The 22,216-nt window shown below is 48.8% G+C and overlaps 3 protein-coding genes across 3 annotated transcripts; 1 reads left to right on the top strand and 2 right to left on the bottom strand.

The window, feature by feature from the left end:
- The first annotated feature begins 7,062 nt into the window (after window positions 1–7,062).
- Rnf39 (ring finger protein 39) lies at window positions 7,063–12,511 on the top strand. The gene is made up of 4 exons (XM_075979220.1): window positions 7,063–7,730; window positions 9,500–9,522; window positions 9,729–9,820; window positions 11,397–12,511. The coding sequence occupies exons 1-4, from the start codon at window positions 7,368–7,370 to the stop codon at window positions 11,975–11,977; spliced, it is 1,059 nt and encodes a 352-aa protein (XP_075835335.1). The 5' UTR covers window positions 7,063–7,367; the 3' UTR covers window positions 11,978–12,511.
- A 151-nt stretch (window positions 12,512–12,662) lies between these two features.
- Window positions 12,663–16,056, bottom strand: Ppp1r11 (protein phosphatase 1 regulatory inhibitor subunit 11). Its single transcript, XM_075979221.1, has 3 exons — window positions 15,795–16,056; window positions 14,278–14,386; window positions 12,663–13,866 (listed from the first exon to the last, which is right to left on the bottom strand). The coding sequence occupies exons 1-3, from the start codon at window positions 15,861–15,863 to the stop codon at window positions 13,664–13,666; spliced, it is 381 nt and encodes a 126-aa protein (XP_075835336.1). The 5' UTR covers window positions 15,864–16,056; the 3' UTR covers window positions 12,663–13,663.
- Window positions 16,057–17,532: 1,476 nt separating this feature from the next.
- On the bottom strand, window positions 17,533–22,006 carry Polr1h (RNA polymerase I subunit H). Its single transcript, XM_075979219.1, has 4 exons — window positions 21,661–22,006; window positions 21,326–21,426; window positions 21,047–21,156; window positions 17,533–17,895 (listed from the first exon to the last, which is right to left on the bottom strand). Exons 1-4 carry the CDS (start codon window positions 21,794–21,796, stop codon window positions 17,871–17,873), a joined length of 372 nt encoding a protein of 123 aa, XP_075835334.1. The 5' UTR covers window positions 21,797–22,006; the 3' UTR covers window positions 17,533–17,870.
- Window positions 22,007–22,216: the final 210 nt, after the last annotated feature.

Genomic DNA, 22,216 nt, shown 5'->3' with positions numbered 1-22,216 from the left:
CTAGACTTCAACAATGGACTTATCATATATTATGAATACATAAAACTGGTGCCTATGAGACAGAAAGAACCCTACTCCTCACTCCTAAGGGATGAGAATTAGAACGTGTTTTCCACTTACATACCAGTTATCTTACGATCTCTAATGATCAGGAACCAGATGAAATCAGCTACGTGTAGTAAATTTAGAGACCTTGAGCAGGTGGAAAGTCGTTTATTTGGAAGATGATGAGGTGAATATGACAGATAGATATCGACCCTGGGTGTAAATTATGTGGAACCAGAATTGGAAAAGGAATGGCGAGGCTAAAGCAGGGTGAGCTTCTAAATGCAGATAATTCCTCCACTTAAGGCTCAGAACGAAGTCATTATTATTTTGACCCCAAGATCCTGTTTCTGACATTTCTCCACTCCCATGTTGAACCTTCTAGTTAGTCACAAGGCTGCTAACTAGATGACTCTTGCTCAACTCTTCTCACTGTGGGTCCCTCTCATCTGTCAGGTCCCCAACTCTTCTCTCTGTGGGTCCCTCTCTGTCAGGGCTCAGCTCAAACGTCACCTCCTCAGCAGAGCTTCTATTACCCTATTAAAACTACTCCATGCTCCTCTGGTTAGTTCTTTGCATATTATCCACTTTATATTTCCAAAGCAGTTATCACAATCTATCATTACCTTGCTAATTTATTTGTTTACTTGCTTATTAGCTTCTGCCAATAGAATTTAAATTGCCCAAGGTCAAGAAACCATGTCTGACTTCCTCTTTGCACCCCCCAAGTCCCCAACAGTGTTAGGCATGCATTGGTGTTAGAAAATAGTTGTTGACTGATGAAATGTTACGGGTGAGAGAATGGTCAGTTCTTAAAGTAATACTTCTAAGAGGCTTGGCGGGGGAGGCAACCTTGGGAACACTGGAGACAAGAGAATGAACAGCAGATATTTAAGGGCTGGATAAAGAAGTATCCATGACATCAACAGGGGTTATTAGCAGGAAGAGGGCTAACGAGCATCCAGGAAGGTGAACACCTAGCTCTCAGAAGACCTGCAAAAAGGAAGGAGGGAAGCTTTGTAAAGAGGTCCAGAAAAGACAGCACAGGAGCGAGAGCAGGCCAGGGGTGGGATGTGCCCTCAGATCACAGCCTTGGTTCATGTCTGAAAAGAGAAAGCAAAGTCTCAGAAGGAAAGACATTTAAGAGAAAGAGTACAGGACAGATGATAGGGCTCAGTGGTAGATCATCCACCGCCCTGATTCCCACTCAGGAACTCTATTCAAACTTCTCGTCAAGCCACTCTAGGGTTAACCAAGAAGAAGGGCTGGATGGGTGAGATTCCTACAGTAGTTCACACGTGTGAGCATCAGGATTCTTCCAGTCAGATTCAGTCAACCTTCTTAAGTCTCCACCTCAACCCCAGCCCTCCTCAAGCCACGCATCCGTCAGATGAGATCAACTCCAGATCTTTAGAACGGTTGCTCTGGAGAACTTCCAAGTATACTAAAGAACTTTGAAAACTGCAGAATCTTTCCTAAAAAACAAGCATCTGTTGGAGCAATCGCGATGGGAGGGAACGCCACCGCGAATGGAAGCTGAGAAAGGATTGCAGTGTTGGTCATTTGTGCTCTTTTCTCCTAGGTCTTCCTTTTCCACTTTCAGTGAAAATATTTCTTTGTTCAGTCTCCTCACTGTCCTCCCATTTACAGGTCTCTTCCTCCAAGAGGCTTTTCTGAAATCATTCCTTCTGGTCCTCCAATCTGCCAGCAGAGAACCCTCAATCCACCCCTCACCCCAGCGTACTTGGTCTGTCTCATTATACTCCCTAATTTAGTAATGATAGATTTGGGGTGATGATGAATATACTTCTCCTGCCTTATCACACTCTCCAAGGGCAGGGACTATGAGTGTTCTATGATCATTCTCCCAAACACCTCTTCACGCCTACCTCCCCTCCTTGAAGGCTTTAACACTTAAGATGACATGTTATTGATACAGAGGAAAGACAGACTAGAGGGTAAACAAAAGGAGTAAAAAACATAGGAAGGAGAAAGGAAAGGAAGGGGCCTGTCCCACTTTTAACATTTCCTAGTAGCATGCAGAGGTTTTGTGCTATAGCACAGCACCACAGTAGGCATCCTGAAAGGGTTGGAAACAGCTGTGTAGGAGGCACCTACTTTAAGGAGGGGCAGGATTCTGTCACAGTCAACTGGAGCAAGCAAAGCCAAGCCAGAGCGCGTGCACACACACATATGCACGCACACACACACACACACACACACACACACACACACACACACACTCGCGCGCGCACACACTCAACTCCACCCTTCCATTTATGGTCATAGAATGAACTCCGGGGAGGATCAGAGGATCATCAATAGGTGAAGTCATTAGGAAGTCTGAAGAGGGAGGGAGAAGGTCTTGAGAAGTGAAATGTTTCCTGGCAGAGACCAGACCCAAGTGCCTTTTCCTTTACCCGTGTCCTAGAGTCACCAGGTGTGAATGTTGAGAAACCAAGCTGTAAAGGTTGAGGCGTCCTCCCCACCTGGTTATAGAAGGGAAGCAGTCATGAGCTTCTGCAGCCAGACTGAGTTCCAGTTCTTCTATCACCCAGGACCGTCCGTCTCCAGCACCGGCCAATGAGGAAGGACTACTGGCTGATAAGAGTGTCTTTGTCTGGCACTTAGATGGGAGAAGAAGAATCAGTCAGAGGATCTTCACTTTGCCCAATCAACAATGAGTAGAGACATTGAGACACTGTGCTGGGCATTGGGCCAGGTGTGGGTCGGGCAGTCGTGAACATGAAAGGTTATACTCCTGCTCCTGTAGGGCTTATCATCTGTTGGATAGAAATGAAGACAGGTAAGTAGATTATTGAAGACCAAGATAGAGATGATGAAGATAAATAAAAAAATTAACTCCTTTGAGGAAAATGACCTGGAATAGAAGTGGTATTGAGGCTGGGGATACAGTTCAGCAGGTAAGAGAGCTTACCGCTCTTGTAGAGGCTAGGATTTGGTTCCCAGCACCCACACCAGGTACCTTACAACTGCCTATAACTCCAGCTTCAAGGAGCAGACACCCTCTGGCTTCTCGGGGAACCTGTGAATATGTGCACATAAACTCACACAGGCACACACACATATGCATAATTAAAAAAATAAACACAAGAGAACAAAGCCCTCTATAGAGCTGGAGATGTAGCTCAATGATAGATAACTTATCTAGCATGTGCATGACCACATCATCGGTCCCTAACACTGAAAAACAAAAGCCCTCTCTGACGCTATTAGCTGTGGGTTGAGACCTGAATGAGATGACGGGGAAAGGCACATGAAGCTTCCTCCAAAGTGAAGGAACAATGAGTGCAGAGATCGTACATCTGGATCAGCCCTGGAATGTTTAAGGAACAGAAAACAGAAGGGTGCTGCAGCCAGAGCAGAAGAAACCAAACAGGAGGGGCAGGTCTGCTGCAGACTTATGATGCAAGACATCACGCAAGAGCTGGAAACTGCTGGTGTCTGGCACTCACGTCCAGAGGTTCTGCTCCATTGGCTGGAGGTGTCATCTGCTACCAGAAACTTGGTGGTTTCAAAGTCCAGGCAAGGCTGTGAACCACTGATGACCTCGAGGGCCATGGCAAGGCTCTCGGACTGAAGGGACTCAGGGTGGTTTTTCTAGTGTTCCAGTCCCAGATCCAGAAAGAACTCATTGTTAAGAGGCTTTGAAGGTAGAAATGGAGTCAATAAAATGAAATAGCCTTTAAACACCCACTCAGAAGGCAGAGACAAACTGATTCTCTGTGAGTTTAAGGTCAGCAAGGTTTACAGAGTAAATTCCAGGACAGCTAAGAACACAGTGAGACCCTGTTTTACAAAAAAGAAAGACAAGAACAGGAGACCAGGGGAACTCTATAAGACAGCCAAGTGAAATCCAGAAATCAGAATAAAACAGACATACATAATTTAATGTGATACCACATACCTGTGGTCTAAGTATTCAGCGAGGATATGGTAAGAGGAGCTCAAGTTTGAGGCTAATCTGGGCTATGTAGCAAACTTTGGGAGAGCCTGGGGCTATGGGGAAAGACTACATCTCCACAAAATAAAATCAACAAGGACTAGGGCAAGAGATAAGGAGAAAGGGCTAGCACATGTATTAATTTTTTACAGCTTCTGTAACAAAATGACCACAAATTTAGTGTTTCCAACACACATCTATTGCCTGTTTTGTTTGTTTGTTTTTGCACTGCTGAGGATCAAACCCAGAGCCTGATGTATTGAGGCAAATACTCTACCACTGAGCCACATCCCTAGCTCATGTATTGTTCTTCAAAAGAACATTTTAAAATTCTCCTGTATGTACGTGTGTGTATGTGTAGGTGAATACATGCCACATGTGTGGGTGCCCAGAAGACCAGAAATTACAGGTAGTTGTGAGTCAGCTGATGTGGGCTCTTGGAACTAACTCAAGTCTTCTGTAAGAGTAGCAAACTGTGGAACCACCTCTCCAGTTTCTAGATTTGCTATCTTATCATTCTTTAGTTCACAAGTCTGGAAAGGGTCTCACTGGGGTAAAATCAAGGTATCAGCAGGACATGGCTCCTCATGAATGCTTGAGTGGGCAACTCATTCTCCTAGCGTTTGCTGCTACTTGAGGCCACCCACTTCTTTACGTCATGGCTCCCTTCCTCAGTTGTCAATGCCAGCATTGTATGGGGCTGGAGAGAGGGTTCAATGGTTAATAGTGTGTCCTAGTTAGAGTCACTGTTGGTGTGGTAAACACCGTGTCCAACAGTCACTTGTGGAGGAAAGGGTTTGTTTCACTCATAATTCCATGAAACAGTTCATCATCAAAAGCAGTGAGGGCAAGGACTCAAGCAGGGCAGGAACCTGGAGGCAGCAGCTGATGCAGAGGCCATGGAGGGGTGCTTCTTACTGACTTGCTCGCCATGGTTTGCTCAGTCCCCCTTCTTATAGAACCCAGGACCAACAGCCCAGGTGGCACCAATCCACCATGGGCTGGGGCCTTTCCCATTAATCACTAATTGAGAAAATGCCCTACAAATTTGTCTACAGTCAGATCTTACTGGAGGCGTTTTCTCAACTGAAGCTCCCTCCTTTCCAATGATTCTAGCTTGTGTCAACTTGACATAAAGCTAGCCAGCCCAGAGCGCTAGCTGCTTTTGCAGAGGACCCGAGTTAGGTTCCCAGCACCCACATTGGGCAACATGATGCTGTCGTCTGTCTCCCACAACCCTCCTCCACATACTTTCATACAGACACATACACGTAAGTAAAAATAATATAAATATACGTTTAAAGCCGGCACTGTCAGGCTGAGAACATCTTGTGCTGGCAGCTCTGTTTCTCCTCTCTGTTCTCATTCTCCACATTTAAGAATGTTTGTGGTTTTGATGGACTCACTTCTGGAATAGTCTCCCTACTTCAAGCTCAACTGATTATCAAATACAGCATCACCTCAAATTAATTCTCTATTTCTAAGTAAGGCAACATGTTCAATTTCAAGAAATTAGGACGAACTGTCTTGTGTGGCATGGTACCATTCTACCCACATACTACGAAATGCACCTTTTACAAAACAGATTTAGATCATATTTGGGTCTTTTTTTAAAAGTTGGGGTTTTTTTTTTTTTTTGAGAGAGAGAGTTTCATATGTAGCCCAAGCTGGCATGGAACTCACGGCAATCATTGTGCCTCATGCGCCCACGTCCTGGATTGCAGGCATGCTCCATCACACCCAGCCTCACTTTGGTAGCCTTTCTCCTGAGTTTTAGCTGTGCATTTGGATGCTGAGCTGGGGGGTTTGTGAATGTGCGTGTATTTGTCTGTGGAGGTTTGTTTATCACAGTGTCATATTTGAGTCCCTCTCTGGTGACTATGGGAAAGGAAGAAGAAGGATGCCTGGAGGGGGTGTCTAATAAAGAGTTGCTGCTCTGTAAAACCTCAACGCCTTGTTTTGTTGTTATCAACAATAACACTAATGACAAGGTCCTTCTCTGCATGTTTAGGTTGAGTATGCTCTTCTGTCCCTCAACAATCTCCTGATCATGATGTTATGAGAATACTGAGGAGCATTTGTGGTGTTTGTCCTAACTGGGTGTATCCAGAGGCTTGCGCACACAGCGAAGCTGGGAGTAGATGATCATGATCCATGCACAACAGTGTATGTGGTCACACGGAAGCTTTTTCAGAAACCCCCAAAGGTATCCAGGCAGAGAGGCTTGGAAGAGAGAAGGGATCTGGAAGAGGAAAGAAGAGGAAGAAAGACAGGAGAGGAGGGAAGAGTGATGAGGAGAGGAAGAGATGGTGATGGAGTGAGACAAGGGTACAAGAAAAGATCCGAGAAGAAAGCAGAATGGAGCTCTCGGGTTCTGCAATTTAAATTGAAAATAAATTTAAAACAAACAAACAAACAAAACAGGCAAGTCGATTCCCTTCTGTAGAAGATCTTGGTACGGTCTACTTTTGATGATCCAGGTTTGGGTCTCAGCAGTTGATAGAGGTAATTGTCAGGTACAAAAAAAAAAAAAAAAAAAGGAGAAAGTTGAAAATAAGAACACAAAGGAAAAGAATAGAAAAAACAGAAACTTCTGGAGAGAAGGGGACTGAGAGAGAATTCGGAACCCTAACCTGAGAGGCAGGAATGTAGGCGCCTGCTTCCAGCCCTTATCCCAAAGCCTGGGTGTCCCCAGACCTTAATAGGCAAGGCAGGAAGATGAGGCGCCAGGGGTGATAGCCACATGCCAACACTCAAAGGCCTGCCAGAGCCACACAGTCCAGGACCTGAGCTTCCGGGCCCCTAACCCCCAGAGGTAGGTGTGCCAACCACCTGTGATGACTCATTCTCTGGCGATGCAGGCAACGCATGCCAAGAGCGAGCCTGGGCACCCTGCCCACCAAAAGACACACCACAGGCTAAGGGGGGTGATTCGCGTTATTCAGGGAATCACTCACGGGGTCTACCAAATCCAACATTGCCACCTTGCTCACAGAGCATGCCCTGGTGCTCACCTTCTAAGCTCTGGGACCTCAGTCTCTACACTCTGTTCCCCAAAACCTAACTAAGAAAGCGGGAGAACCAGATGGGGCATTACGCAAGGTTTGCTGTTTACCTCCTTGCACGGGGCCTCCTCCCTCCCTATAAAACCTGACGTGGTGAGGAGACGCGCTGAGTCTGATCTGGGTAAGCGAGGCAGCCCGAGAGAGGGGTAGAGAGGAGGTGCGAAGTGAATGAGGGAGGCGCAGCGAGGGGCTTCGAGTCAGCACGCAGCGGGGGTGGTCCACCACCTGCGCCCGCGGGGGCGGCTGCTACGGTCGCGGTCGCGGGCCAGGGTGCGTCAGGACCCCGGCTTTCCATGGAGGCTCCCGAGCTGGGCCCGGGGTTGGTGGAGCGTCTGGAGCAGTTGGCGACGTGTCCGCTGTGCGGGGGCCCCTTCGAGGACCCAGTGTTGCTGGCGTGCGAGCACAGCTTCTGTCGTGCGTGCTTGGCGCGCTGCTGGGGGACCCCGGCGGCGCCGCGCTCGGAGGCGGCACCCCCTTCCTGCCCCTGCTGTGGCCAGCCGTGTCCCCGACGCAGCCTGAGGTCCAATGTGCGTCTGGCAGTGGAGGTGCGCATCAGCCGTGGACTGCGTGAGAAACTGGCAGAGCCGGGGGCCCGGACTGGGAGACGACGCGGGGGCCGCATCCCCACCATGGGCTGCCTGGACCCGCACGGAGAGGTAAGGAGGTCAGCCTTCTTCGCGGGTCCAGGTTGTTGGTGAAGAAGAGGTTTGTGGGTGTCCTAGCAAAGGTGGACGCCGTGCTTTTAACTATAAAGCCCTAAAGGGGATACGGATAGTAGACAGCTTGGCACCGGGAAGGCAGAGGCAGGAGGATTGCTGCAAATTCAAGACCATCTTGGTACACAAAGCGAGTTCCAACCCAGAGATGGTTACATAGAAAAGAGAGAGGAATTTAAAATATAAATTTTAAGAGAGGGAGGGAAAGAGAAAAAAAGGGGGGAAATGGAGGAAGGGAGGGAGGGAGGGGGAGAGAGAGGAGAGAGAGAGAGAGAGAGAGAGAGAGAGAGAGAGAGAGAGAGAGAGAGAGAGAGAGAGAGAGAGCGCAAGTCTTGAGTGAACAATTTGAGGAAGGAAGTTAGGAAAAGTTTAAGGAGTTGACACTTCTCGGGAGAGGAGGAGGACAATGACGGACAGACGTCTGGAATCTTATCAGTGGAGCTGGGGGTTAAGATGTTGTAGAGGCAGAAACGACTGTGCTGGTGGTAGACAGGACGCTCAGAAGCCTCCTGCCTGCAAGGAGCATGGAAATTGGAGCCGGGACTCAGTGGGCTCACCGGTGGGAGACAGAAAGGGGGAAGGGGCGACGCGAACAGAACAGGTTAGGGCGAGGAGGAGCCCAGGGAGGGTGGAGATAGGGCCGAATGAACAGAGTCACTGAAGACAAAGTTGAGCCTAGGTGCAGAAAAATAGGGATGGGAAAGGAAGAGACTGGCAAATGAGGTGGGGGCCCGCTGGGCAGATGCAAACTTCGCAAGTGAGGCAGGGTTCCCCTCACAAGCTCTAGCTGAGCTGTGAGTTGTTATTGTTCTCAGCTCCTCCCAGGTCCCCAGGCAGGGGCGGAAACAGGCGGAGGCGAGGTCCGGGTGAGCAGCTGGCAGGCCTCTGGCTGATTTCCACGTTGCAACCCTACAATCTCCCCACTAGGCCCTCCCTGGGCCCCTTTGGACATCAACCACTCCCATTCCTTGCAGTACGTCAAGGGTATCGCATCTGGTTTATTTCCCCTTAGCAGCCCTCCTGCTCTGGGTCCTGCTTCCGCCCTTTGAAGACTGCACAGACCTAATTAGTCTAGGGGTAATTGCCGTCTGTTTTCTCCCTCGCCACACTGGCCTCGCCAGCCATCCTCTCTGGGCAACAGAAAAAAGGGAAGGAGGGCAACCCCAGTGTTTGGAGGGGAGAGAATCCAGCGCCCTCTTCTGGCTGTCACGGTTCTCTATGAAATCTGAAGGGCCGCTTGGGACGCTTCTGAGTTCAGGGACCTGAGGGTAAAGACATAAAACAAAGAGCCCAATAAACGCCACCGAGCTTTTAAGGCAAGAGGGGAAGCAGCTTTATTGTGAGGTTTTATATAACAACTCTTAACTCAAGGAATATGGGTGTGTGTTCCCTTTTTATGGTAAAGGGGTGGACGTTTGTCTGGAACACACGCAAGAAGCTGGTGTGTGGAGACTGAGGAAGGGAGAACCCTTTAAGGATGGAGCTAAGAGCATGAGGAGAAAGTGATTTTGGAGTGAGCAGAAAGGAAGGCCATGAAAAAGAGAGGGGAGAACAGAAGAGAAAAATGGAGCAGAGGGAGGAAAGAAAGACCATTTTAAGAGGTGGTGGGGAGGGGTAACAACCACTCAGCGCTCGCCTGAGGTGGAGGGGAGGATGCCTCACCATATGAACCTCACACTCACATCCATGTTTTCTTCTGCCCATACCAGGATATGAGGAAGACGTGGAGGCGGTGAGTTCCATTTTCACTGTTTCTTCCTTCCAACTACCTGCAACAGTAACCATCACCTCCTCTCCAGGCCCAGAGCTTTGTCTCTTCTGGAGTATAGCCGCACCTGTTTCTGTTAAGAGCGAGTGGGTTAGGGATCGGGGTCCTCAGAACCATCATCAAAAGACAGGAAGGCTGATAACTTCCTGACCCTTCCTTCTTCTGTGCAGATTTGAGGTCCCAGCACCCAAGTCATCCATCTCAGACGAGGACCTTCCTGAAGATTACCCTGTAGTGAAAAACATGCTCCACAGACTGACAGGTGAGGAGGGAGGCGGCAGGATCTGTGCTGTTTGCTCCCTGTCAGCTGTCAAAAATGGCCAAGCCCCTTTTGGCATCCGTATCAGCTTCGATTTCCTAGGGCCAAAAAAACAAAGTGCCACAAATGGGTGATTTGAGCAACCTCCACACTTCAAAATATAGAAGTAGGAGTGTGAGGGCTCTGGAGGAATCTGTTCCCTGCCTCTCTCCAGGCTTCCGGAAGCCTCAGCACTCCCTTGGCCTACAGATAGTCTTACCTGGGCTTTATTCTATGTGCCTGTGTCTGTGTCCAAGTGTCTCTTCTCCCTTTTAAGGTAGCAGTCATACTGCATCTGGGTCCACCCTAATGATCTCAGTTCTTACCTGATTACCTTTGGGAATATCCTTTTCCTGCATAGGGTAAATTCAGGAACAAATTAGGGAACAAAATTGAAACTCCCCCTCTCCTACCACACACACACCTCTTAAAACAGTGTCTTCCTATGTGTCCTAGGCTGGTGTAGAACTCTGGTCCTTCCTGTCTCTGCCTTTAATGTGCAGAGGCTATGAGCTTGTTACACCACATCTGGCCAGGAGGCACGGTTTAACTCAGAAAAATAGCCTTATTCTTGGTGTGCACCCAAACAAGACAAGATTGCCCCCAGGAATCGCTGCTGCCACCGTCTCCCATTGCTCTTCGTGAGAAGGGTCCCAAGACTCCTGCATCTCCTGTGCCTTTGCCCATTCCCAAGGTAGCTCTCCATGCGTTACCATTCCTACCCCTTAGTCACACATCCATCCCACTTAATCCAAACTGGTCCTAATCCAGAAGTATTTCCTTAAAGCACCCCATACCTATAAACTCAGTGGTCTTTCTGGTACCTTTGAAGATCTCTGTCTCTTCTCTGGCTGCACCTTCTGTAGAAATGGGCCTGTCCGGTTCCTGCCCCTGCGAGGGTGAGTGGCCTGGTTTTACTGGATACCTTGGAGTCCTCCTTTTGCCCCTCCTTTAATCAAGTTGGTTCCTATCCAGTATCAGTCTCTCTCAGTAGTCTTACTGACTTAGCTCCCATGCTCCACCCAGATGCTACAGATTCGAGGGTTTATATTTCATTTTGTTTTGATACAGGGTCATAACTATGTAGCCATAGCTGGTCTGGAACTTGCGGTGCAGACTGGCCTCGAACTCACAGAGCTGCCCTCTCTGCCTCCCAAGGGCTGGGATTAAAGGCATGTATCCCCACAGTCCGGCTTGTAGATGGTTGCAGTATTAGTCCTCATTCTCCCTAGAAGTCCAGTCAGCTACTCTTCCTCCACCAACACCAAAAAACAGACAGTCTTCTCTCCTGTCTCCACGCAGTGGTCCCTGCCCTGGACCAGCATGGTCCTTGTCCAAGTCCAGTTCCACAAAAGTGGTGCATCATAGCACCCGGTGGCCTGCCTCCACCTGCTCTGTGCCTTAGTTCTTTCTGATCCCAGTCGCCCTTTGAGCTGTCTAGGGAACTCAAGCACTTCTTTCTCCTAAGTGCCCTCACGGTCTCTTTCCTACCCTTCTCGTTCTGGACTCTATAAACTTCTCCTCTGCCTCTCTTCTGCAGCTGACCTGACGCTTGACCCTCGCACTGCACACCGTGGTCTGCTCATCTCCTCTGACTACCGCGGCGTGAGTCTGGCTCCACCTGGAACGCCAGAGCCCCTGGACAGTCCAGCGCGCTTCGACCAACTCCCAGCCGTGCTGGGTGCGCAGGGCTTCGCTTCAGGCCGCCACTGCTGGGAGGTGGAGACCGTGGAGGGCGCGTCCTTCAGAGACTCTACCTCGGAGGATGAGGATGCAGGGGAGAGCTGCTATGCCGTGGGCGCGGCCGGGGAATCCGTGACGCGCAAGGGCCTCATCAAGCTGTGCCCATCCGAGGCTGTATGGGCCGTGGAGGGCCGCGGCGGCCGCCTATGGGCGCTCACGGCCCCAGAGCCCACTCTGCTAGGCGGCGCCAGGCCGCCGCCGCAGCGCATTCGTGTGGACTTGGACTGGGAGCGGGGCCGTGTGGCCTTCTACGACGGCCGCTCCTTGGACTTGCTCTTCGCCTTCCAGGCGCCGGGCCCACTCGGGGAGCGCATCTTCCCGCTGCTGTGCACTTACGATCACCAGGCCCCGCTGCGCATCGTGCCAGGAGAAGGCTGAGCGTCTGGTCCCCTACCTCTTACCCTAGCCTATACCGGATGCCTTGAGGCCACTTCTCTCTGGTGCAGAAATCCCCACCTATTTCACTGATTATGTCTGTACACCTGTCGCAGCAGGGGTACTAATAAGCACCCTTTACCAACTTACATTCTTTTTCCCAAAGCAAGACCTCAATCTGGCTTGTACATCAGTGCTTTTAAGCCAGTCTGGTCCTGTGTCTCCATGCCCTAACCCAACCTTTTGAGTTCCCTTTCTGTATCATTCCAGGCAGGGATAGAGAAAGGCTCTGCACCACCAGTCCTGGGAAACAGTCTGCGTTTACCACTAATCTTAAAGGGCTCAGGGCCTGATCCGCAGCAGAAAGGCTGGAGCCTTCTGAGGTCCACTCTGAGGATTCCCCTCAAGAAAAGTCCTAAAATAAGATGCTTAATTCATAACCTAAGGCCCTCAGATCTGAAGCCTAAAATTTAAATTTTGGGATATATATGCAAGCCAGTCTACTCTCTACATTTTATGACTTTTTTATGCTCATAGCCTTTTTCCTTTATTTAAACACCTTGGAACTTCATCTTGCACACAAAAGAACCAATGGTGCTATCCCCCTACTCAACCTGGGAGCAACCCAGGCATCCGAAACATCCTTGTATAGTCTCCCATTCTCCCCATGTGTATAAATGGGCCTGTATTTAACACATTGTGTAATGTTAGGTTATTTATTTTGTGCATCTGTGGCAATAAATGAGATCTCAGTGGTGGCATGGGCTTTGCTGATCTCGGTACTGTGCACAGCTGGAGGCCTGGAGGACAATGCCAGCACCAGTGGGGGAGGGCTGAGAGCAAGACACCTGGGTTGGTAGAGACATCAAAGCTAGGCAGGAAAGGGAGGAGTGCTCTGCAGGGGCCCGTCCCTCATCTCTTTGCTCTCTCCCTCTTTCCTTTTAGAGACCCAGGCCCCTTGGACAACAGCGCTGAAGCTCAAAGATTAAAGGTTGAGAATATCATTGGCTCTAAGTCACTGGTCTCAGCCAGCTCTGTCAGAAATGTTATATTCAGGTCATGACTATTTTGGGGTCCACTTTCCATTATAGATGTGACTGACAAAGACCTCTCCTAACTCCCTTTGAGGGCCAGAAGGGGTATGTAGGAGCGGAGGGGCTGGGGAACCCTATGGTCTGGTCTCCATAAATCCTTGAATCCCACAGGCAAGGACTAAGACTTAGGGTAACTGCAGAAGTGGAAGAACCGTAGCCAGGATTTATGCAGAGCTGGGGTGCAAGATTGCCTGGAATCTGAGTGGGGTCCTGGCAGTGAAAGCTGGGACTGTTGAAAACCCAGTTTAAGAGCTTGGGGCTCAAGCTAAGGGTGCAGGTGGCCAAGATCACTGGATCCCAGGACAGGTAGTTTGGCAGTGAGAACAAAAGGGACAAACTGAGACCAAGATGCCTGGATCCCAGGCACGGGGGGGAAACTGTAGGGAAAAAGGGGCTGGGAGAACCCAGAAGCCTGGGTTCTGGAACAGCAGCAAGTCAGAATTCCAGGGTCTCTATCCACCCTCCTCTTCCTCTTCTCTATCAGGCAGGAGAGGGAAGGAGGGGGCAGGAGAAGGGATCAGACCATGGGTTGATTCCCCATGTAGCCAGATGGATACATTTGGGGCCAGGCAGACATATGAACAGGGAGAGGGATTTAGTGCTGCATAGGTCCTGGAGGGGGCTGAGAGGGGTCAGGAGGCTGTGGGGGAGTGGTTGGGGTGGGTCCTGGGGTTGTATGACGCCGTCCTTTGCGGTGACCCCGTACACAGTGCGTATGACCACAGCCTTCCTCTTCCTCCTCTTCGCTCTCGGTGGAGCTCTCACCAAAGGCCCGAGGCTTCTCATAAATACAGCAGCCTGGAAGGAGAGGGAGGAAACCAGTTAAAAAGGGTGAAGAATACAATATTCAGTCCGTTCCATTTCCTCCACAGCTATGTGAAAATTCTCTCCCAGCACTGTCTGCTCTTACCTTCCAGAATCCGACCTTCTTAGTGCCCCTCTCGCCCACCGCAGGGACTCAGGCACCCATGTTCCTTGTCTCTTCAGAGAATCAGAAGCACCTCTCTCCCACTCTGTCATGGCTTGCCCCACAGACTTGCTAACTCATAGTTTTATCACCCCCATCTATTTTCCTTTCCAACCAAGAAAATAAGAGAACTGTAGCATCTGGGAGGCAGGGGCTAGGGACTGAGGCATCTGGGATGCAGGGGCTAGGGACTGAGGCATCTGGGAGGGAGGGGCTCCGGCTGCTGGGCCGCCAGCACTCACACTTTGATGAGCGGCGCCCCATGTGTTCATTGTCCACAGTGTCACTCGTCCATTCCACCTTCTTCTCTGGCTTCCGTTTCCGCAGTTTAATGGTTAGGCTCCGATTCTCCTGTAAGGTGAAGAGGTATGGGCCCATCTAGCTAATCTCCTCTTGACCTTTCCTGTTTCCCAAGGAACCTCTTCTTCTCTCTTCCCTGGCTCAGTCAGTACCACACACCATGTCACTGGAGGAGTCAGGTGCTGGGAGTCAAAACAGAACGCGTTTTTGACCAGTTCATGAGGAATATCAATTCCTATTCTTGATAACTACTAGTATGCAAAAAAGGCAATTCTTAACCCTGGGAAGGTGCCTGCAAGTCTTCAAAGGAAAACACAACCTTCCCCGTTTCTTCGTCTTTGTTCTACATCATCCTTGGTGGTATTAGTACAAGAAAGTTATTTTCTCAGTTCCCTGTGGCTGGTCTTCAGCCTCCCTTTCTTTCTCCATACATCTTATTACAAGCATGTAATTCCAGCACTTAGGAGACTGAGACAGAAGCTAGTCCCTTTTCTTTCAAAAACAAAATAAAAATTAAAAAAAAAAGCAGGGCTATAGAGACAGCTCTGTTGGCAAAGAGCTTTCCTGAGTTTGGTTCCTAGAATCCATATTTTAAAAAGGAAGTCAGATGTAGTGGTGGTGTATATCTGCAAATCCCAGTTCTGGAGATGTCGAGAGAAGCAGATCTCTCGCTAGCCGGCCTAGCTGATTTGGGCAGCTCCAGAAAAAATGATTCTCTCTCAAATCAACAAGGGGAAAAAAAAGAGAGATAGACTGTGCCTGAGAAACATCCAAGGTTGGCTTCTGCCTCCTCATACATCTGAACAAGCAAAATAAAACAAGAATCCAAAACTGTCCTCTTCCAAAGAAAGCCGTCATTGGTAACTCTCTCATCTTTAAGTCCAGGGCTCTCCAACACCCTGGCATCTCTGGTAGTAATTACTAACCTTCTAAGCTCCTGCAACTCAGACATTATTAAACTCAACGCATCTTTCTCCCTTCAAAAGCAATTTAACTTGATTTTGCAAAAAATCTATTTGCTCATTTGCTTCTCTCCCCTCTGACTTGTCAAAACTACCTTCACCTTATTTTCTTTCCTCATTCCCTCCACTTAAACAGGCACCCATTCCATGACTATTGGTAAGCACTCGTTCTTTACGTTTGCCTCCAAAACCATGCTTTCTCAAATGGCCTTTCATTTCTTCCTAGTATCCTCCTTGCTTCTCAACCCAGTTTCCGTTTATTACATACACGGACCCCCACTCCAAATCCTAACACCTATGCCCTAACTGTAACTGCGGATTAAAGGTTCCTTGACCACTTTCATGATTTCAGCCGCTCCAAACATCCCAATTCCCTTTCGATTTTCCTAAGAGTCAACCCCACATGTCCCAGATCCCAAACCCTCCAACTTTCCAAACCCGTTTCCCTCCCAGTTCCTCCCAGACCCCTAAATAGCCCCCCCGCCCGCCTTTCTCACGGGCTCGGTTGTCACGGTAACCGTTGTCTCAGTGACGGTCTCACTCAGCCCGGCCCCTGCCTCCGCCATGGCTAAAGCGAAAAGCGAGGAAGCGGGATGAGACACCCTTCCCTTTTCCTGCGCCTCTGAGAGCTAAGAGATCCGGTACACGATTCGGAGTAGTGGCCAGGATACTCTGGCTTCTTTTTCTCCCCCTTCCTCCAGGGCCTCTGCTTCCCCACCCCTGGGGACAACCTGTCCAACCCCACTTCCGGCCTTTCACTTCCGGGTGTGACGCATGCTACAGGACCCAGTTTCCCTTCCCCAGCACCACTTGACTAAAGCGCAGGCGTCAGCAGATTAGTTCCGCCGTACTGTAGCAGTGCGCAGACGCCGCAGTTAGCAGAAGTGACGTCATGGAGGGGCGGGGCCAACTGGCCCAGGTCCTAAGTTCATTGGAGGAGGGGCAGTTCCGGGTTGCGGGTCGCCGAGGAAGTGAGGCCGATGTGCTGCTCGGCACCCCTTCCCTTGTCTGCTTTATCAGTAATCCTTGGTAGAACAGTAAGTGGGACTCAGCCAAGTTCCGTTTTCTTATCATCTGTCGAGAAATGGTTTTCCAGGAGCAGGAAATGCACTGGGTACTAGTCCTCTGCCTGTCTGCAGGTCCTGGAGCGAGGGTACACTAAACTTTGGAATTTTCCAACCATGTGAGATACCCAGACTGCCATTTAGCTCCCAGTTTGAGGAATACGAAGGCTAGGCTGCGGGCAGGACAACATTCAAATACATCTGGTTAAATTTTGTTTAATCTCTCAATACCCATCCCAAAATCCCAACTTTTCCTTACAAAGAGGAACTAGATTTAGATAGGATTTATATATATAAATATATATGTCTAATTGCTTTATTTGTATTGACTTTGTGATAGTTAACATTACAGTTAGAGTTACTATGCTTGGGAAAACAAAAAATGCCTCAAACATGTAAGCCCCTAGCTTACCTTACCAGTTCTCAGGGCTCTCCCTTTTCCTAGAGTTAAAGACTATTCTCCTCCCCTCCCCACCCCGACAGGGTTTCTCTGTGTAGCCCTGGAACGCGCTCTGTAGACCAGGCTGGCCTCTGCCTCCTAAGTGTTGTGATCAAAGGCCTGCACCACCACTCTGTAAAGACTATTCTTAAATAGACAGATCTTGTAAAATCTGCAGCAGGTCATAGGACTAACTGCTATTTCTGCTTTTGTAATCAAACTGCTCAACAGCAAGACGTATTAAAATTAGACCCTGCCTCTCCTTGTAGAGAGAATATATGTAATTTTGTAACTTTATAAGCCTTGGGTTGATTTGACTGGATGCTGCATCTTGGGAACGCTCTTGGTTGCAGTCCTGGTGCCATGAGTATCTAGTACCAGAATTTAATAAAGCTTCTTATTAAAATGTATTCATGGTCATGGTGAATCTCTCAGTTACCCCAGACCCAAACAGCTTCATTCCAGACTCCGTTATTTTATCCTTACAGTTTTGTTTTCTTTTTTACAACCATATCCTAGGTCATTTAAATTTCCTTTGGAGTAAGACAGATTATTGTTATTTTTGGTTTTAGGCATCTTGTTAGGTAGCTCTGGCTGGCTTTGAATTCCTTACACAGTTGACTGTCCTCAAGCTTGAAACCTTCTCCTCTACCCCTGAAGTGCTGGGATTACAGGGCATATGCCACGAGCCTGGCCAGAGTAAGATTATGAATAACACACATAACGTCAAAGTTTCGTAGAAAATATAACTTTAGTAAATTCAGCTTGGGGAAGGAATGCTTTGGGGGTGATGATCTTTTGGGGGGGGGGTGGTTTCGAGACAGGGTTTTCTGTTGCTCTGGAGCCTGTCCTGGAACTAGCTGTCGTAGACCAGGTTGGCCTTGAACTCACAGAGATCCACCTGCTTCTGCCTCCCAAGTGCTGAGATGAAAGGTGTGTCACCACCGCCCAGGTGGGGGTGATAATCTTATTCTGAGAACAGAGCACTGTACCCAGAGGGGAGGGAGGCCTCAAAGGACTGTCTTCACCTCCCAAGAGGAAGAGCAGTGTTGCTGAGTTGCCAGGAGAGATCAAGAATCTTCCTTTTCCTGAAACCTATGGAGAAAGAAAGGACTTATTATATTTAACCAGAGAGAATTTCTAGCAATGTGAGATGAGATAAAAACCCATGAAGGACTTTCTCTTATGACAGAGATGGGTGAGCTTCCCCTAAACAATTCTTCAACTCTAATGTAACTAATACCTGATTATTACCTTCAAATATGCAAAAATTTCCCAGGACAGAGATCTATCTCAAAGAACTCTACTTATGCCGGAAATGCAGAATTCATCCAGACCTTAAGAAACCAAAGTTTGCTGGGCAGTGGTGGTACACACCTTTACTCCCAGCACTTGAAAGACAGCCGGATCTCTGTGAGTTCAAGGCGAGCCTGGCCTGCAGAGAGTTCCAAAGCTACAGAGAAACCCTGTCTTAAACCTCCCGACCTCCAAAACAGAAAACCAAAATTCAGTCATACAGCCAAAATTTACAAAGTGAAAAAGTACTATGAGAAAGTCAGCAGAAATAGACAGCATCAGACCCACAAAAAACAGTGGGTATCAGAAATTACCACACACATAGAAACATGTCTAATATATTCAATACAAAATTAAAGTAAAAGGAGCAATTTAAAATCATTAATGGGAGCTGGAGAGATGGCTCAGTGGTTAAGAATGCTCGTTGCTCTTGCAGAGAATCCAGGTTTGATTTCTAGCACCCACATGGTGGTTCACAACCACCTGTAACTCCAGTCCCAGGGAATCTGACATATTTCTGGCTTCTGTGGGTACCAGGCATGTACATGGCACACTTACAAACATGTAAGTGAAACACTCATACACATAATGTTATAATAAAATGATTGAAATTTTTAAAATGACTAATGGACTAAATTGTTCAGATGATTTCAATAAAATAATTGAGACTCAAAAATAAAAAAATGTAGCAGTAACTCAGGGGCTGAGGAGATGGCTCAGGTGGCAAAGTGTCTGCTGCACATACACGAGGACTTGAGCTTGGATTCCCAGCACCCATTTGAAAATAAAGAAAATGCTGGTGTCACGGCCACATACACAGACTGGACTCCAGTGGACTGGGAGGCACGGGACAAGGACAGACAGGATGTGAAGCACGATTAATAAAAACTCAGAGAAACTGGGGTTCAACCTGAAGGACAGAAAAACAAAGCAGCCAGCCAGTGGCTCTTCCCTCTACCTCAGTCCGAAAATGGCGCCCCTGCCTCCAAGAATCTCAGAATGAGACAGTGTGTGAGAGCTGTCTGTCTCCTCCCATTTTACAATCCTCTCTAGTTCTGGGATCAAAGGCGTGCACCACCTGGTTTCTATGGCAACCAGTGTGGCTATTGGGATTAAAGGTGTGCATTACCACACAGTCTGTAAGGCTGACGAGAGGGGCTGTTTTACTCTCTGATCGCCAGGCAAGACTTATTTATTAAAATACAGATGGAATGCCACTACAAGGATGAATGTCCAAAGCTCATTGAGTAGCCAGCCCAGCCTGAGCTCCAGGCTCGGTAGAGAGCTGGAGGTGATGGCACACACCATTAATCCCAGCACTCTGGAGGCAGGGGCAGATGGATATCTGTGAGTCTGAGGCCAACCTGGTCTACACAGAGTTCCACATTGACTAAGAATATAGTGAAACCCTGTCTCGAAACAGAAAGATAGAGAGAGATAAAGACACTTGCTGAAGCCACCCAGTGCCTAACTCTGGCCTCCATATGTACACTTGCACAAATACATGCACACATCCACACGAACACACCATACATCCTACACCCTCACCACCACATACACATACAGATTGAAGGTAGACCTGATGACCTGCAGCAAAGACCTGGAGCAGTGACACAGAAGACAATATAAGCAGAAACGGGATAGAAGATACAGGGGACAAGATGAGAACTGTGGGATCTAATAACTAACTGAGAGCATGGGGGACAAGCAACGCTGCAATGAGATAACAGCCGATAAATTTAATTCTCAGCTTCAGAAAGCCTACTAAGGGGCTGGACATGTAGAGCACTTGGTAGAATGCTTATGTAGCTCTCATGAAGCTCTGGGTTGAATCTTCAGCACCATAAGAAACAGCTCTGGTGGCACACGCCTGTAATCTGGAATCCTTGCATTTGAGAGGTGGAAACAGGAGGATAAGAAAATAAAAAAGGGGAAAAGTGCAAACAGAAGAGAGCTCAGGGTACAGCGGAGGGCAGAGCACTTCCTTTGCATGCCCGACGCCCTGGAATAAAGCTGGCAGTACCCCAGGAAGAAGGAAAACAATAACAAAAAGCAAAACTACAGAAAGCCACATGCTCATGTTCTACAGTGGAACTAGACAACTATTCAGGCAATGTTCTTTGAATCATGCAAGATTAATTATATACAGTCACCCCTTTTGTGGTGGAAGATTTCATCATATCATACCACTGTGCAAACCAATGTCTGTGTTTTAAAATTTCCTTCCAGGTAGCTTTTGGTGTGTGTGACAGAGTCTTGCTGTAGCCCAGGCTGACCTTGAATGAATAATCCTCCTCCAGGTCACCACACCCAGCTTTCCTTTATCTTAAAAGATTTAGTTTACTGGCTGTGAAGAGTAAGGGGGCTGTCCGGATAGTTCAGTTCTCAGCACCCACATCCAACTGCTCACAACTACCTGTGTCTCCAGCTCCAGGGGATTTAATGTCTCCTGATTATTTGAATATGCACCTAAAACACCTACAAATAACTAAAACAAACAAACGAAAACATCTTTTTAACAAGTCAGGTGAAGTGGCAAATGCATGAATCTCAGCATTTTGGAAGCAGAGGCAAGCCGGGCGATGGTGGCGCGCACCTTTAATCCCAGCACTCAGGAGGCAGAGGCAGGCGAACCTCTGTGACTTTGAGGCCAGCCTGGTCTACAAGAGCTAGTTTCAGGACAGGCTCTAATCTAAAGCTACAGAGAAACCAGTCTCGAAAAACAAACAAACAAAAAGGCCAACCTGGGCTGTGTGGTTGGGTGAGAGTTCAAGGCTAGCCTGGGTATATATAGTGATCACCCATCTCAAAAATCACAAGTAATAAAAAAAAGGGCTACAAGCCTCCCATTATGGACTGGACCAAATGAAATACTTAGTACCAGCCTGTCACTGCTTTTGTTGTTTGCACTGAGAAAGGGTGGGAGGGGGTGGGGGAAGAAGATTCTCACCTGCAGTTGACACAGGTATAGAAGACAGTTTGTCCTTCATCAGCTGAGCGCATCTGTCTGGTGTGGTACGCCATTCCCTCATGACCACATCGAGGGCAGCGCCTGTCAACCTAGGACGAAACAGATGGGTTATATAGAGACCTAGTCACAATAAGTCTCTGCTTTGTACAGCAATCAGACGATTGCACCTCCCAGAAATTCTCCAGGAATGGAGTGCAAAACCAGGTCCCCACAGGCACCTGGCCATTGTTCTTTGGGAGCCAGTTCTTATCAACTTACCACTGGTCCCTGGGATTCAGGTCCTTCATCCACAGATGTAGGTATGACCGCCCCCAGTTTGTGGAACACAACCGAGGTCTTCACAACCTTCCCTTCGAAATCTGCCCAGGAAGTAAAAAGTTAACATTAGAAAAGACGGAGGAGGCCACAAATCCCAGCAACACTCTGGCAGGTGGGTCACATACCCCACTCGAGTTTCCCCCCTGGATCAGTCCGGCTGTCAGATTCCTGCTCTAGGTATCGCCTATTAAACCCAACCAGTGCTGAAGTCACCCCCACCACCCGACCACGGACCCTTCCACTGCACCCTCGGCTGGGTGGTACTAACCCCTCACCTCGCACGTCTATGGAGAAGCCACAGCGAGGGCAGATGACAGTATCCTGAGCTCCGGGCAGCGGCAGGACCGAGCCGCAATCCGGGCAGAAATCCAAGTCTGATTGAAAATTGGAGTGGGGGCTGGCCAGTTCCATGGCAGATGAGCCAAGGGAAGTTTATTAGTGAGACACAGGGGTCTTGCCTTGGAGGTGGTGCAACAAGAACCCAGAGCTCGCAGAGGGCTAGAGCGCCGGCTCGCGGGGCGTCGGGCAGCGAGTGCGCCCGGCGGGCTAGAGCGCCCTCGCGTCCCGGCGGCTGTTGGGCCGTGACGTCATAATTAGTGGCGCCTCTGGTCGAGCGAGCGCTAGGGAGGGAGGCGAATCTCTAACGAAAGGGAATTGAAGGCCGCACACGGTCCGGTAACTGTGTAGCCAGGCGAGTAGCCAGGGTTGGACCGCCCGCTGCGTTCACTCTGCGCACAAATCCTGTTCTTCTGTAGGGAATCCTACACTTAGCAGGGGGAAGGGGGCTGCGGTGCCCCCCCCCCCCCGAAACTGGACTGGTTTTTCCAGAGC

The sequence above is a fragment of the Microtus pennsylvanicus genome, chromosome 7, assembly GCF_037038515.1.
Source record: "Microtus pennsylvanicus isolate mMicPen1 chromosome 7, mMicPen1.hap1, whole genome shotgun sequence".
Taxonomy (NCBI): Eukaryota; Metazoa; Chordata; class Mammalia; order Rodentia; family Cricetidae; genus Microtus; species Microtus pennsylvanicus.
The sequence above is the reverse complement of the archived record's forward strand: the minus strand, read 5'-3'. Positions and strand labels throughout refer to the sequence as shown.